General features: G+C 42.2%; 1 protein-coding gene across 1 annotated transcript; it reads left to right on the plus strand.

Moving 5' to 3' along the window:
• The first annotated feature begins 6,940 nt into the window (after positions 1-6,940).
• SERPINB10 (serpin peptidase inhibitor, clade B (ovalbumin), member 10) lies at positions 6,941-17,759 on the plus strand. The gene is made up of 7 exons (XM_009326441.1): positions 6,941-7,108; positions 8,211-8,297; positions 10,271-10,408; positions 12,373-12,490; positions 13,071-13,213; positions 16,298-16,465; positions 17,358-17,759. Exons 1-7 carry the CDS (start codon positions 6,941-6,943, stop codon positions 17,757-17,759), a joined length of 1,224 nt encoding a protein of 407 aa, XP_009324716.1.
• The last annotated feature ends 476 nt before the right edge of the window (positions 17,760-18,235 follow it).

Raw genomic sequence — 18,235 nt, forward strand, 5'->3', positions numbered from 1 at the left:
TCCTGAAGTGCAGTCTTACCAGTAAAGACTGAGGTACAGAAGGCACTGAGTACCTCGGCCTTTTCCGTGTCCTCTGTCAGCGTTTCCACTATTCAGCAGCAGGTCCATGTTTTTCCTAGTCTTTTTGTCTTATACCTGTAGACTCTTTTCCTGCTGCCCTTCACATCCCATGCCAGATTCAATACAAGGTTGACCTTGACTTTCCTAACCCTATCTCTGCAAGATCAAACAGCAACTCTATACTCCTGGGTCACCTCCCCTGCTTCCACATCTTATACGCCTCCTTTTTATGTCTGAGTTCAGTTAGAAACTCCTTGCTCATCCATGCAGGCCTCCTGCCACATTTGCTGGATTTCCTACTTGTCAGAATGGACCATTCTTGAGTTTGGAGGAGTTGATTCTTGAATATCAATGAGCTCTCATGGACTTCTCTTCTCTCCAGGGCCATAACCCATGGGATTCTTCCAAGCAGATCTCTAAAGATCTCCTGAAATCCAGGGCTGTAGTCCTGCTTTTTGCCCTGCTCCTTCCTTTTAGGATCCTGAGTTCCATCATCTCATGATCACTGCAGCCAAGGCTGCTTCTGACTTCCACATCCATGACCAGTTCTTCCTTGTTTCTCAGTATCAGGTCCAGCAGAGCATCATTCCTTGTTGGCTCCTTAATCACTTGTGCCAGCAAGTTGTCATCAATGTACTCTAGAAAACCCCTAGATCACTTGAGCCCTAATGTATTGTTCTTCCAGCAGATATCAGGTGGTCCCCCATAAGGACCAGGCTTCTTCCAGTTGTTTGAAGAAGGCCTCATCTACTTCCTAATCAAGAAGTCTATAGCAGATATCCACTACAACAGCACCTGTGTTGGTCTGCCCACTGATCTTGACCCATAAGCTCTCGACTGGCTCCCAACCTGTGCCAAGGCAGACCCCTGTGCATTCCAGCTGCTCTCTCACACAAAGGGCAACTCCCTCTCCTTGCCTTCCCAGCCTGTCCTTCCTGAAAAGCCTGTATCCCTCCACTGCAGCACTCCAGTCACGTGACCTATCCCACCATATCTCCATGATCCCAATGAGATATAACCACACACAAACTTCTAACTGCTCCTCTTCGTTGCCCATGCTGCCTGCATTAGTGTAGTGGCATTTCAGAGAGGCACCCAAGTGTGCTGATTCCCCTGTACAGGGTTGAGAGGTTTTCCCTTAAGGCTCTTCTGTAGGCACTTCATTCTTTACATGCTTATGCTTGAAGTGACTCCACTTTAGCTGTTTTGTTGATTGCTATGTCCCTCCTGTTCCCATCACCCCAGGCCCTTGGCGTGCCTACCACATTCACAACCTCCTTTTTTGTTGAGGAATCACTCACTCCCCCATCCATTTCTAGTTTAAAGCTCTGCTTAGCAGGTTGGCCAGCCTGTTGACAAAGATACTTTTCCCTGTTCAGTCAGGTGGATCCCTTCTCTTCCAAGCAGCTGGTGACCCTCAGAGAGGTCCCATGGCCGTAGGAACTGAATCCCTGCCACTGACAACAGCAGTGCAATGAATAGTTAACCCACAGAATCTGTCAAGTCCTCCTCAGGCCCGTCCACCTCACCAGCAGGATTGAGGAGAGCACTGCCTGGGCCACCATGCCCTTGACCACTTCCCCCAGAGCCCTGTAGTCATGCTTCGTAATTCCTAGCTCACCCCTGGCAGTATCATTTGTGCCTACGTGGAAGACCAGCAGGGGGAGGGACAGATGAGCCTCAGTAGCCTCTCTACAACATCCCGAATGCGTGCTCCTAGCAAGTAGCAAATCTACCCAGATGACAAATCAGGTCAACAGACGTGGGCCCCATCCCCTGCAGTTACTTTCACTCCTCACACTTGTTAATGGCCTTTGAGATATGGAAGGTGCATCTGCCAGTGCTGGAAGTTAAGAAAAGTTGCAAGTCTTTTAGTTTCCATGACTTCACAATTATTTCCCCTGTTAGGTTGGGATACCACACTTGGATATAGCAAGGGAGGCAGTTAATGGGAATTTGAATTTCCAGTGCAATGTGCTAACCATGCTCGCGGTTGTTCCAGAAGGCCTGGGGGGTCCTGGAGATGTCAGGCTGGCTGGCAACAGGCTTGTATGGGGGAAGGGAAGAGAAGATAGGTCTGGGGCAGAGCAGCTCCTATGCCATGAACAGGTCATGGAGTTCCAATGCTCCTCTCAGCAAGGGCTCTCTCCTGTCTGCCACAAAGAGTGGCTTGATACTTTTGAAAGACAGTTCCATTTTATTCTTCCATACTGGGGAAAATGCTATTTAATCACCTTTCTAAAATACTCCAAGGTAGCCAAGTAATAGGTGCTACGTGACTGCATTTCCTAATAACTGCCTTCAAGAAGTCCTGGGTTTGTTCCATATCATCAAAATCTGTAACTTCAGGTCCACAAACTCCTCCTTGAAAGGTCCCAGGACTTTGAAAGCTAAAGAAAGAAGTATCTACAGGAAACTGCTGAGATAAGCCTCAATACAAACACGTTGTGAGCATGGACTGCTTGTCACTTAGTGATTCCACGCCTGTCAAAACACAGTAGATTAACATACTTTCAGTTTAGCCTACAATGAAAGATGGGGCTTTTTTCTACCAGTGCAAATCTCAGCTTCATAAAATAATCACTGGCACCTCTGTGGTAGACTGACCTCATGACAAGCAGAAATGGTAGGCACAGCACATAATAAAGACAAGAAAGTTTACAGTGCTGGTGTAGTGTTAGTATTCAAGACAAGGACACATAAAAAACCCCTGCTTTAGAACTGAAATGCAAATGCATCCATATTTTTAAAGGTTTTATTTTGCCATCAGGAACAGGAACAAGAAAACCCCTTTTAAATGTTATTTATAGTCCAATCCTTTAGAGTTCTATTGCAACAGATGTGATACTTGGTCTCATTTTCTTCCTGGGGGACATAGCTGAATGGGATTTCCTGCAGAGTAAAAATCTGTAATTGGACTTAGTCTAGCACTGATTGTAAATTGTGCTGCTTTTTACTAGATGTAACTGAAAGAGAACTGATCTTCAAGAAATGCCCAAATGGTCCACTCTGAGTGGATCATTTACAGAGTACAGGTATGGGAGTATGACAATCAAACAGGCAGAAAGATACAACCTCACATCCATGCTGAGCAAGGTGGGGATGAAAGATGGCTTCAGAAAAGGTCAAAATTACTTCATCAGTATGACAGAGGAAAATGACTGCTTTTATCAAAATACTTTTTATAACCATTTGTCAGAGGTCAATCCACTTGACGTCAACAAGTCAGGCGTTGTGATGCTGTGAAACCTTGTTTCTACCATTCTGCTTGCAGCAATTCACTACTTCCTCTCACTGTTTCTACCTGGCACAACAAAACCAAGAACACTTCTTCTTTGGCCAATTTGCTACCCTTTGAAATTCCCTCTCTCTTACCAAACAGGATCTTGCACCAGCTGGAATATACCACAGATAGTGTCTACACAGTTTGAGTACCCTTTCTTCATTTTCCTGTATTTTTGGCCAATCTTTGTAGCTTGCACTACCAGTAACTGTTGTTCGGGTTTTTTTCTTTTCCTACTAATTTAGCTAAAAAATAGACAACAGCAGTTTCAGATACATAGCAGAAACGTTTCTTAAGCACATAACTAAACATAATAGTGTCTAATACATTTCTGAAGCAAGAAAATAAGATGGGTATTCCAGGCACAAAACCTGCACACACTTAAAAACAAAACACATGAAAAAAAGAGGCACATATATCACTCTTGAAACCTTGTATGGCATATGCATCAGTCAGATTCAAAATGAATATAAGCACAAAAATGTAATTCTAGTTCAAAATATGGACTTGTACTCTTTATACTGATGCTTTTTCAGTATAGGTTGACTGCATGCTGGTAATTGGTTTATTCTGCATGTGTCATACTAGTGGGCAGAGGCCATTCCTAACTAACCATAAATGTAGCAGAAAAGACATATAATGATCGCAAAGGAAATTTATCAATGCAGTTTAATCTAAGTCACATAGATAAGAGCAGAGTAAACGAGCAGAATTGCTAATTACACTGGTTTAAAGTAAAACATTTGTGTACACGTAACTGTTTTGTATTTCACCTTTGCTAATACCCAATTTTACACATTTTGCTGTTTTGGCTCTCTACTCCAATACAACAAACAGTTTCAATAAAAGAAATTCTTACAAGCAAAGCTTCCAAGCAGTATTGCAGCTTTTGGTGGATGATCCAAACTCCCTCAATCCATCACAGAGGAATAATAAGCTCAGTACAGTGTAGGACCTGTAGGTATCCAAAGCACCTTCACCTCCTCTGCTAGGAGCAGCAGTCTCTTAAAACAACATCCACCAGTTCAAAAGAGTCCAGTGTTCACTCTTATTTAATCACTTATTTTAGGTGACTGTGTAAATACCATCTGAGCTTACTTTGTGATCTGCTTTCTGAAACAGAGAGCAAAAATGTAAAATATCACAAAATAAGGGCTTTATGTGACCTGAGGGCCACAAGTATTCAAATCCTCCCCCTCTCAAATTTAACCACAGGATAAATGAGACTAACAGCTTATTTCAATATTCCCTTTTAGCCATATCTTTGAGATTATTTTCTATTCATTTCCCCAGTTTGTAGAGTAAAAAGAAAAGGAAGCTGCAAAATTATTTCAACATGTCCCTTGCCAACGCAGGATGGTTGAATTCTTTTCTGCAATTCCTACATTTTTGCAGGCCAAACGCCAAGGCTGTGGAGGACACCTGTGTGAGAAAGGCATACTGCCCTTCACGTTTCAGGACATACACCCACTAATAATGGCCTTGAATAGAGGAGGTCTCTCTCTAAGTTCTGAAAGCAGGTGACAGAGAGAAGTAGGAATAAATGAGGGAACATGCACATAAATACAAGAAGAGGATGTAGGGAAGAAAAGGGAGGTGCAAACATTTCTACATTTCCAAAAGTATTCATTGCCTCACAGATCGCCACAGATCCTGACTGAAGACTCATCTTAACTCTTCTCTCCCTCAGGATTTCAGGTAGTGTAAATATTCATATCAAAATAACTAGCTTTACTTTGGAAGTCTTAAAAATTCACATTGAATTCTTTGGAACAGAGTGGTTAAATGATGGCGTAAAAGTCATGCAGGGGAAGTCAGTGCTCATTTTCTAGTACAAAGTGTAACCCTTAGGAAAACCCTGTGCCAAGGCACAGTGGTCAGAATGCAAGCCCAGGTTGGGCAAAACCTACACAGCCTAGGAGGACAGAAAGTTTCCTCACCTGTAGGAATTGTGCCTTAACCACCAGGCTACCAGGCAATTTAGGATCAGAGGACTGAGAACAGGCTGCAGGACAGAATACACTCCTACTGATCCTGCAATTGAACACACAAGACAGCATGACTCTGTAAACCAGTGCTTTGGATGCTCAGCATGCGGCGTATTGGTTCAAGCTTCTGCTTTATTAATATCAAATAACTACCGGATCAGGCATCCAGACTTATCCTTTCCCAGATGACCGAAGTGGCTAGTAGACCAGTGAACCTCACAGAAACACACACGTGTTCTCTCTCTCAAGCCTGAGAAATGCTTGATTGCTCCATGCAGATTCAGTTCAGGTACTTTCTGGGAACAGGAGATGGAGATGTCGGTTTGAAATTCTTCAGGCAAAAATGTTCAGCTCAGCCCTGTTCCCTAGATATGCTTTGGGAGTATCAGCATCTCCAGGCACAGCAGTAAGAGATACCTGATTTGAAGGTCCTAAAAATGCTTAGGTATGAGCTAGGCTGCAGGGCACTCACCTCTGAAGCACTCCTGAGAATGCTTCAAAGCAGTTGTGGAGCCCTGGAAAGCTTTGACATCAAAACTCAAGGATCTCAGATGCTCCAGGCATCTCTAACACTGCATGGCAGCTGGCTTTGAGGATGGCAGTTTTTGATTTAAGCGTGTAAATTGTGGGTGAAGATAGATTTAAATGTCCAGTTGCTTTTGTGATCTCATGCTTAACGTTTCACCTGATGCCATCTTACACTGACTTTAATACATGTTTTCGTATACCTTATACTGGTGAAGACAATGAAAATTTCTGAATTTATCCTAATATTTGTCAACAGTATTAGATTAATCTAGAATATGCTAATAAGAAGCACAGGTTTGTTCTGGATCCATGTATGGAAAATCAGTTTAATCCTGGGGTTGGTTTTTTTGTTTGCTTTGGTTTTGTCCTGTAAAAACATACTTGGAAAAAGAAGCAGAACAAGGATGGGAAATCTGCAGGTTCTGATAAGCCAGCAGAAAACCAGGGAAAATTTTTTGTTGTTTAAAACAGGAACTATTTGGGGTTGTATGTAAGATATAAGAGTTTACTTGAAAAACAGTAATTAACAAATCCAGCTACAGCTTCCAAATGTGGGTTTACCGACACCAAGAACATATAAAAATCTACAGATCTCTAGCAGCCTTCAAGATACATGTGGTGAATCACATGAATTCACCATGCCTTTTTCAGCAGAAAATAATAGCACAGGAAATTTAAAGAAATAGGAAAAAGCTCAAAGCAGCACAGAGAGAAATGATTCTGTTTCACTCCCTCAGAATCAAAGAATAATTCTATGAAACTTAAGCAAATGGGTTTTTGAAACAAGTTTGGTCTGTGAAAACGGTTCTAGCTAAAATCATGCTCATCTGATGAAGAATAAATAAAAAAGCTTAGGACATTGAGGAGTGACGGGGAAGGGAGAAATAATGCAGGTCTTAAAAGAGACCTACTAGCTGACTGTACTTGGTCTCTGTGCAGTATTTCACCCATTACAGGGACACCCTCACACTGTATTTGAGAGGGTGCAGGCAATCTCCCACTAGCAGCTTTGTATTTTTTAAAAGAAGTGAAGAAGCAGCCATCACCTCTCTCTGACACTCATTTGTCTCAGGCTGTATCAATGGAGACTCTCTCAGTGTCAACCAACAGCTTCTCTCTGGACCTTTACAAAAAGCTGAATGAAACTTCCAAAGGCCAAAACATTTTCTTTTCTCCTTGGAATATTGCAACTGCTCTCGCCATGGTCTACCTGGGTGCAAAAGGTGACACTGCAACCCAGATGACTGAGGTAAGCTCTGAAATTAGCAGTATATCACCTTACAGGTGGTTCCCACATAAATTGCATTATTCTTCTGCCTATGGGGAACAGAAAGGAACAACATGGGAGATCAGTGACCTGCCATAATGTTGGGTACAGGAAATAACCCCACTCACGCTGCTGGCAGTCCTGCAGGTCACTGTTCTTCCACTTTATTTCCAAGATCTCCCTGCTCTGCACTACCCCTACATTTAGCTTACACTTACAGTTCCCAGAGCATTGCAAGTGGTCTGCCAGAGGGAAGTTATTGACATTAGAGACTACTGCTGGTCTTGCTTGGAACTCTACCTTCTATTTTAATTGCCTTTTGAACAGAATAATTCACCTGATATAGTGCTCAAATAGTAATAAAGAGACAGCTTTATTAACAAAATTAATACGGAGCTAAGATAATCTAGAAAAAGGAGTGCCAGAGTTAAAATCACTGCTTCTAGACCCCAGCTGGTTCTGGAAGCAGTGTATCTGCTTTCTCATACTCCATACCAAAGTTAGTAAGCTCTCCTGAACACGTGCTGGGCTGCACAGGAGCAGTACAAAACTTTTGCTTGTGACATAGTTAGTCCATAAATAAGGTAAACCTCCCACGAATAATGGAGACATACTAGTACTGAAAATATGATTTCATTTATGCCCGCTTTAGCGGAACTTTTCAGTCTTGTACTCTTTTAGGTCATATGCATTTACTTAAAGACGTTAAATGTGTAATTTTACATTTCTGTCCCAGTAGAAAGACTCTGAAGTGCACTATGCTCTTTGTTGTGCTTGGTCATGATCTGAAAATAAATTCCATGTAGCCAAGCATGAACTGACCATTTATCTAAATAAATTCATATTTGAGCCACAATATTGATCTATTATTAAGCATTTAATGCAACTAAAATCTATATAATAATGATACAGTTATAGAGATTATATCAAGAGTAAGGTCTTGTCCTCAGTAACTTCTAATAGACTAACTGTCATTGGGCATGACTGGTGAATTACCATAGAAAATTAACATAATTACATAACCCTTGGGCATATTTATCTTCAAAAAACAAGCTGTCTTTATGAACATTTATCATCATCACAGGTTCTTCATTTTAACCAGACTGCAGGAGAAGAAGGTTCGTCTGAGACAACAAGGCCTTCTCTGGGGAGACCAAAGAAAAGAAAGATGGTATTTATTACAACAAAAAACTCAGAGAAAAAAATCTCTGAGAAAGGGATAGTTCATCACAACTACTGCTTTAGCCTTCTAACATTTGCTTGTCTTCAGTCTATATCTACTGTCTCACTTCAGTAAGAACTATGTATAGAAAGAGAAAAAGTGAACAAGCAGACAACGTTACCATAAAACTCATTAACTCAGGCCTTCAAAAGCAGAACTGAGACACTAACAGCATTTTGATTGGCCCTAATACTGTGTTACTTGGTTGCAGCTGGTCTCTGGCAATATCAACAAATCAATTGTCCTAATGTGCTTAGGACAATTCTATCTCTTATCAGCTTCAGGGTTTTTTTCTGTAGTGAAGAACAACTACTGCATTCACACCTGAATGCAGCCCTCCCAATAAACCCAATAAACTCCCTTCCACCTTTTTCATGCATGGACACATCAGGCAAACAAAATTCCCCTTTAAGCTAACACATGCTGATTCACCCTTGTTCATCAGCTCCCCAGAGACTTGCCACCAGGAGGAACTGCCCAGATCTTTTTCATCAAATGAGCTCCCTAAGCACCGAAAGGCCTGTAAGCTCAAACAAGCCACGTTTCTTTAGCATAGAAACTAAAAGAAAGCTCAAAGAAACTAGATCAGACAAACTGGAAATAAAAGGGGGTAGGAGGTTATATCATTCTCTCCCTAGGTGATGGGGGATGAATCTTCAAGATGAATCATTACATCCACATTCATTTTAGCAAGTCACTGACTTTCTGAGTTGTAGCAAAGTCTGCCTAATCTGGTCCTTCAGACATCTCCCTCCATTACCTCTTCAGTCTGTTCCCATCCCCTTGCAAAACCCAACCTCTCCTATCCTGTGTCCTCTGGCTACCAAATTCTTTCCCAGGTGTCCTTCCTAGCAGCCCATGTCTCAGCATGAGTGAGAAAAAAACAGAGGAAGGAATGCCACTTGGCCAACCTTATGACAAGTCACCATTGTGGGGATTAACGGCACGGACTCTGGCAAGCAGCAACCAAAGACCTTTATTGCTCTTTGTTAGTGATTTTTATAGCAAACAGAAGTGTTCACGCGTTATCTGCAGCTCGCAGATAGGTTAAAGCCTTATGTTCACGCGCATCTATGCCCTAGCGGATTGGTCTGTTCTTCTTGAGCACGCGACATGCCTTCATGGCCTTTATCTAGTTTTTTCTCCTTTTTCAGCAACTCATGACTTCCTCCGTTATCTTCAGCTTACGTGCCTTCTCGCGCCTCAAAGGCACAATGCTTGCTCATCAAAATCAAATTCAATACTGTCCATTGTTAAAGTTCCCATCCCCACAACCATGAGTCAGTGGCACAGACTCTGAGTGTCTCACGTGCTGGGCATGGTATATGCCATGGAGGAGGAGACTGCACCCAAGCAGCTGGAGGGGAGCAGCTGACAAGTAGCAGCTTATTCCTCCATTAGCAAAGCAACAGCTGGCAGCAGCTGGCAAGCAAGCTCATGCTCCCTAAAACCATCAACACTGACATCCAGGACAAGCTTCCTCCAAAATCCAAACAACAACAGCAAACTTCATGTGAAACAGAGAAAATCTGAATAGTTGGTTAAGTCCATGCCCTGACATTAGTGTCTGTCAGAACAGAGCACCTCTTCAAAAGCCACAGGCTGCCTTGATGGGTCCCTGTGACACTGAAAATCAGGCCTGACCACGACTGAAATGAGGAGATTCAACTTCCTGGGTGCACCATCAGCTGATGTCCCCAAAGGCCTACAGAGCACTGCAGAAACAGATCATCGCCCTACAGACAGAAAACAATTTGTCCAGTTATACATAGTGCTGCAAACATGCAGCGTACTCAAAAAAGAGCTCCATCCCTGAAATTCCTTTTTAATTAAAACAACCTGGCCATTTTAAATAACCACAGCTGGTGCAACACTTCAGCCAGAAAAAAAATATTCCATATTCATTGGTGTCTCTTTCCAAGGATCCTGAGCACAAGCAAGCTGAAAACATCCACTCTGGCTTCAAGGAGCTCCTGTCTGTCATCAACAAACCCAGAAGCACCTACTTGCTGAAGAGTGCCAACCGACTATATGAGGAAAAGACCTACCCGTTACTGCCCGTGAGTTGAACTTAAGAATATTTTGACATTAAGAGGGATTGTCAACAGAGATGATAAAAATTTTCCAAATGATAGCACTGTGGTTTCAGTGAGAACATGAGGACAGCCATACGAGGCTAGCCTTCCAGAGACAAGAGGTCCATTTGTCTCCAACAGTGGTCAACAGTTTAGGAAGCATATGGTAACAAGGCACGCTGTGTAGTGGTGCTTCTCCAGAATCTGATCTGGTCACCAAGCAACCTGCAGCTCAGGGACTTCGTGAACCAGAGGGCATGTCTACTTAATAGACCTTGACAAGACATTTTTTCATTATTTGCCTTTTGAATCTACCACAACCCTCAGCACCAGGAGTTCCACAGCTGAACTTCATATTGTAGGAAGTGCCTGTTTTTTAGGCCTGCTACCTGTTGGCATCATTATTGGTTCATTTTTCCTCTAAAGGACGCTTCTCCATATCTCTGGTCATCCTCGTCCCCTATCTCTGTATCTTTTATACTCTAGCATTTCTGAGACCAGGGAGGCCAGAGCTGCATAGAGAACTCAGACAATGGGCACACCATAGCTCTATACAGTGGCATTCTAATATTCTCTCTTTTGTTCCCTACTCCTTTCTTTGTAACTCTTAAAATTGTATTTGTCTTTTTGGCTGCTATTGGGCAGATTTTTTTCATGTAGCTTCCATTATAGCTTCAACACCTCATTCCTGAACAGTAGTAATCATCCTCTATAGCGTATCCTTCACTGGATCATTTATAAATGTTTTAATATATATATTTTAATGTAAATATTTAGATATGTATTTTATAGAATAAATATTTTAGCACAGACCCCAGCACATATCCCTGTGGTACTAATAACCCTTCACTGTGAACACTACTTCCTCCTACTCTTGGTTTCCAGTCGTTTAAACAAACAAGACCTAACTCTATAGTCCCGTGGATGCTCAGCCTTTGGTGACAAGCCTTACAAAATGCCTTTTGGTAATCCACATAGACTGCAATGGCTCAACCTTCTTACTCACATGCTTCCTGACACCTTCAGAAAACTCCAACAGATTTGTGACTTAGGACTTCCTGTTACAAAATGCTGTTGACACTCTTCTAATACGTCGTGTTTATCCATATGCCCCCTAGACCTATTCTGTTCATTCGCCCCGTACAAACTCATGAGTTTGTAATTACCTGTATCTTTGAAATCTTTTTAAAAACTGACGTTGTGTTAATCATCTTACAATTTCTTGGAAGGTGGTTTTAAATGCGATTACTGTTCTTTGATCTCGGAGTTTGTTTTGATCTCCTGAGTAATTAGTAATTTGTCCTTCTGAATGCTTATTGCTCATTGTCTCCATAATCTCACGTACCTGTGCTTACAGAGAATCTAGAGGATTTCCTGCTGGGAATCTCCATGAACTGTTTCACAGCAGACAGCAATGCAAACGTTAATTCTGCTTTTCTGCCATGACTTTATTCTACCAGAACATTCTCTTCATACCTGATCCTCTACTGTCCTCACAAACTCTTGGCAGGTTCCTCGCCCCTGAAGCAAACTAAAAGCCTTATTTCAACTTTATATGAGACTGTTCTTCCCTCTTGTACTGAACGATGCATCACAAAGCAGGAAAAAAGTACCTAAATGATATAAAATGTCATTTTGAGAAATTTTTAAAAAATTGTGAAGAATGTTTGCTTCATGGGGTATTTCAAAATTACAAATTTGCACTTTGGATTTCAAACACAAAAATTTGAAGTATCAGTTTCCTTGAGACTGAAGTTTGATCAGTCCTTACTTATTATTAGCATAGAATGTATCAGACCTTATTTTAAGGGTTATCCCATTTCAAACAAATTATATTTTCTTCAATTATGTATTAGCAGATTGTATAATCTGTTGAAGTGATTATTTCTAACATTTTTATAACTCGAATTTAGCTAAATAAGCATACACTTTCCAATTCTATCTTTCAGAAATACTTACAGCTTGCTACAAGCTATTACAACGCAAAGCCACAAGCTGTAAACTTTAAAACAGCTGCAGAACAAGCCAGAGCACTGATCAATTCGTGGGTTGAAAATGAAACTGAGAGTAAGTACCACTCTGATGGCTTTTTTTCTTGTCTCGCTTTCAACTCATTTGTATTTCCGCATTTATTGCTCTTGCAGCCAAGGATCCACAAAAGATGGAAACTTAGGGGAGGTGATGAACAAAGTGCAGTTAAATGGCTTGAAGAATGCCTCTCTCCAAACCTAACTGCTGCTCCTTACAAGGTCCTTCCCTTGATTCTTCATGCGTAGCCTCTTCCGAGTTATTTCTGTTCAGAGGGAGGCACAGGTAGATTCTGAGTGGCGCCACTCTGATTAGTGAGGGGTTTACTTCTGCATTCTTCAGCTGCTTGCAACTTCACAGAACATCCAAGCTCTTCCACTTTACCCACTTTCCAATGCCATTTACTACCGAAATTGCAATAAATATATTTAACAAAAAAAAGACAGAGATACTTCAAAAGCCATTTTTACCATATGTATACCATGAAAAATGTACAGTAAAAAAAATCTCCCAAATGCAAACATTTTTGCTAGATAGGTAGGCACAAAGAATGCACAATTAAAATCGGCAAGTTACACGGTCACACTGGAATAACAGTCCTATTTGTCTGATTTTCAAGGGAAAATCCAGGATCTGCTGCCTGCAGGATATGTCAATTCTCGCACTGTATTGGTCTTAGTAAATGCCATTTATTTCAAAGGCAACTGGGAAAAGAAATTTCTAGAGAAAAATACTTCTGAGATGCTCTTCAGACTGAGCAAGGTAAATTCCTTGTCTATATGCCTATTGTCATATGTCAATATGTCTATTCCTGAAGAGCAAGAAACCTCTAAATATTTCACCTGCATTTCATATGCCACTGCAACACTACTCGTAGCTGGGCACATGGTATAAACTCAGTGAGAACAGCAGTTGTGAAAATAAGTCATCATTATCTTATTTACGCATATCCATGAGAATATGATTTTCACTGTAATTAATAGCTCTTCAGTATCAAGACATGAGAACACCGTGCTTCAGTAGCTTAAGGACAAGAGGAAATTTCCGTTAAGTACCAAGGTCCCATTTTCAAAAGGGACTGAGTTGCTTTTGAGAGCAATGCTTACACACCTACGTCTCTCTTCTGCTTTTGAGACACAGTCTCCGAGTTCAAGGAAACTGAACCAACTGCTCTTTCCTCACGCACTCTGGGTGTGGCGTAAAACCTCAGTGGGATTTTTCATGGGGGTTCATCATTTTAGCTGAGTGCGTGAGGATGATGTATTCAGTATACACTGAGGGCACGTTACTGAGCTAACCGTATTTAAACAATCATGCACTGATGATTCACAGTAGCTGACTGCATGCATATTTTTGGACTGTGTCAAAGGCAAGCAAAATTATTTGTCAACGGGAGCATGTATCTTGTTTGATATAGATTATGAATGCAAATACCTTTTGCATGCCAGGCAATGGGAAGCGATTGTGTCAATGATGTGACTGTGTATCCGAAACCTACTACACTACATGTGCGGTTTTAGGATCCGTCATGGTACACGGTTGTTCTGGTGGGCTGACCTTGGCTGGCTGCCAGGTGCCCACCAAGCTGCTCTATCACTCCCCCTTCTCAACAAGACAGGGGAAGAAAAATCGGATTAAAAACTCATGGGTCAAGATAAGGACAGGGAGATCATTTACCAATTACCATCATGGGCAAAACAGACTCGACTTAGGGAAACTTATTTAATTTATTGCCAATTAATCAGAGTAGGATAATGAGAAATAAGACCAAATATAAAACACTTTCCCTCCGCCCCTCCCTTCTTCCCAGGCTTAACTTTACTTCCAACTCTTCTACCTATCCCCCAAAGCAGTGCAGGGGGATGAGGAACTGGGGTTGCGGTGAGTTCATAATGCTTTGTCTCTGCTGCTCCTTCCTCCTCACACTTTTTCCCTGCTCCAGTGTGGGGTCCCACCCACAAGATACAGTCCTTCATGTCCAATGTGGGTCCTTCCCAAGGGCTTCTTCAAGAACTGCTCCAGCATGGACCCTTACCATGGGGTGCAGTCCTTCAGGAATGGACTGCTCCAGTGTGGGTCCCCCACGGGGTCACAGGTCCTGCCAGGAGCATGCTGCAGCATGGGCTCTCCATGGGTTGCAGCCTCCTTCAGGGCTCATCCATCTGTTCCAGCATGGGATCCTCGATGGGCTGCAGGGTGGATATCTGCACTGCCATGGTCTTCACCACAGGATGCAGGGGAATCTCTGCTCCGGCGCCTGGAGCACCTCCTGCCCCTCCTTCTTCACTGACCTGGGTGTCTGCAGAGTTGTTTCTTTCACATGTTCTCACTCCTCTCTCCCAGCTGCTGTTGTGCAGCAGTTTTTACCCTTTCTTAAATATGTTACCACAGAGACGCTACCAACGTCACTGACTGGCTCAGCTTTGGCCAGTGGTGGGTCCCTCTTGGAGCTGGCTGGAACTGGCTCTGCCTGACATGGAAGTGACTTCTGATGTCTCCTCAGAGAAGCCATCCCTGCAGCCTCCCTGCTACCAAAACCTTGCCATGTAAACATAATACATATTGGTGCACAGAGAGGGTTTAATTCAGAGGGTACCTGATACAAAGCCTGCAAACAGATAAACTTTTGCACTCAAATGTAAAGGAGAGAGTGGATTGTCGTGGTTTAACCCCAGTCAGCAACCAAGCCCCACACAGCCACTCGCTCACCCCCCCCGGTAATGGGGGAGAGAATCAGAAGAGCAAAAGTGAGAAAACTCGTGGGTCAAGATAAGAAGTTTAATGATAAAAATAAAATAAAATAAAATAAAATAAAATAAAAATAATAAGAAATTGTAATGAAAACAACAAAAAGAGAGAGAGAAACAAAACCCAGGAAAAACAAGTGATGCAACCACTCACCGCCCGCTGACCGACGCCCAGCCAGTTCCCGAGCAGCGATCACTGCTCCCCAGCCAACTCCCCCCAGTTTATGTACTGAGCATGACATCACATGGCATGGAATATCCCTTTGGCCACTTTGGATCAGCTGTCCTGGCTATGCTCCCTCCCAACTTCTTGTGCACCTTCTCACTGGCAGAGTATGAGAAGCTGAAAAGACCTTGACTTAGTATAAACACTGCTTAGCAACAACTAAAACATCAGTGTGTTATCACATTATTCTCATGCTAAATCCAAAACACAGCACTACGCCAGCTACTAGGACGAAAAGTAACTCAATCCCAGCCGAAACCAGGACATGGATATATTAGTAAAAGCTCTGTGAACATAATACAGCGTAGGAATTCAAAAGACTATTGGGTAACCCAATTTCATTTGGTAATCTGGTCCTCTATGGTTTGGGTAAGGGGAAAAGCCAGCACAGGCCACAGAAAATATGGTTCAGAGGCAAAGTGAGATAATCAGTGTTGCCTGGAAGTATAAAATAGGCAAAAGAGCTGATGGCATTCAGGGGAAGAAAGTCAACGTATTTTCCCCCCACTCAAGGTCCTCACTCCAAAAATTTACTATTTGGCAGAAAACATGAAACACTCATAGTAACTTAAGTTACTTGCTTATCAAAACTAACTCCTTTATTTTAAAATGAGAAATATATTACATGTGATTCAGTTAGCAGGTAGATACCGTATGTATGTGTCTATGCCGATTTTTTGTAAAGATCCCAATGACTTTGAAAAGGGGGCATGTGTGATACTGTCCAAAGGAAAGAGCACTGACTATCCAAATGCTGCTGAGTCTTGTACTTGTTTACACATTTTTGCTTTCAGTTCAATGAAGCAAGTAATCTTTATCATCCATCTTAAGGAATGAAGTAACACTATTTTTTATGTCTGAATTTTTTCACAGACCAAGACTAAACCAGTACAGATGATGTTTCTGAGAGATACATTTTTGATACGCCATGAAACAACCATGAAATTCAAAATCATTGAGCTGCCATATGTGGAAAACGAACTCAGCATGTTCATTCTCCTACCAGATGACATCAATGATAACACTACTGGTCTGGAGCTGGTAACACTGACCTACTGTTGCCTCACATACACTATGAGACAGTAACAGAAACAGATGAAAAGAGTGAGGAAAAACGAGCTTCAAAATCACGGTAGAATAGGTTCTGATGCATGCATACTTTGTTTCATAAACTGTAACACCATGATTTCTCAGCTTAGGATTCAGGGCATCTGATAACATTGCAAACATAGTATTTTACTTAGGGATACATCTAAAAACTATGTCCACACAACTGTCTTAGCCTATTTTGTGTCCTCTTTTCTATTGCCAGAATAGCACAAGGAAAGCAAGGACCAAATCTGAATCACCATGCCCTAGAGTTATCTTCTCCTGAGGGCTGTATTAATTCATTTTTATGTCATTTGCAGTCCGGATTTGCACCTAATATTTTGTGGTGAGGTTTCTCAAACTAAGCGCTTACTACCCTGACCCAGAAGGTATCAACAGCTACTCATGATCACACCAGGATCAGTTTCAGATTCTAAACAGATCAGAGCAATCATCTTTTTATTTGTACCTAAGGTCCCACGTGTTCCACTTATTTACCACTACTAAGAGAAAAGTTATCCATATACACACATAGCAAGCACCTATTAATATCATCATGAGTCACACATTGCAAAAAAGCAGTATTCTTCACACCAGAAAAAAAAAAAATACTCTTAGGGTTCAGGCCTATACCTCACCACCTTCAATAAAATAAATAGGAGTGTAAGTCACTTGGCACTTTGCAGGATCATGCCCTATGAATATGGCGCACATTCCAGCTGTACCCACTGCTGGTAGCTGGGCTTTGTTTTACATGTTCTTGATGAGCGTTAAGACACTGGTGTGTGCATGTCTTGTCTCTGTCCTTCGCATTCCAACTATTTTCTTCCTCAACTCATGGCAGGTGGAAAGAGAGCTGACCTATGAGAAATTGGTTGAATGGACCAAATCAGACAATATGATGAAAGCTGAAGTGGATCTATACCTGCCCAAGTTGAAGCTGGAAGAGAATTATGACCTTAAATCCACTTTGAGCAGCATGGGAATACAAAATGCTTTTGACCCAGTTCAGGCTGATTTTACAGGGTTGTCAGTGAAGAAGGATCTTTTCATCTCAAAAGTTATTCACAAAGCTTTTGTGGAGGTCAATGAAGAAGGTACTGAGGCAGCAGCTGCCACAGGTGTCCTGGTGCTGAGATCAAAAACACCAACGATGACTTTTAAAGCTGACCACCCCTTTCTCTTCTTCATCAGACACAACAAATCACAAACCACCCTCTTCTTTGGCAGACTCTGCTCACCCTAGTCAGAGTTACTCCTTGCCCTGCAAAGCAGGAGATGCTTGCTTGCCAGCTCAAAGACAAATATCAAAACGTGAAACTCCTGCTGCAACTGGGGGGAGTGGGACCCGAACCCTTCCTCCATCAGACCACACCCCCCACGGCCTGAGGCACAGCTCCTCCTGTGCTTCTCTCCTACCCCGAAAGGGACAACCATGGCAGCGAGGAATGCACGATGCCTTGCATCCACAGAGCAATCCTGGTTGCCATTCAGACCAGGCCATCAAGGGTAGCTCTGTCCTCTAACCACTATTAGCTACGGCATTTCTATCCCTTCCCCTCACAGCACTGTGTACAAATGTATGCTAACACAGGCCCTCTCCTCACCCTCATGACTAGAGACACTGATTTAGATGTGGTCTTAGCACTTATGCCCACCCCACAGCAGTTAGACCCTTCTCCTGTTTAGCCCTTCATTAGGTCTTTGCATTACAAATGAAGG

Source organism: Pygoscelis adeliae, unplaced genomic scaffold (assembly GCF_000699105.1).
Source record: "Pygoscelis adeliae isolate BGI_AS28 unplaced genomic scaffold, ASM69910v1 Scaffold186, whole genome shotgun sequence".
Taxonomy (NCBI): Eukaryota; Metazoa; Chordata; class Aves; order Sphenisciformes; family Spheniscidae; genus Pygoscelis; species Pygoscelis adeliae.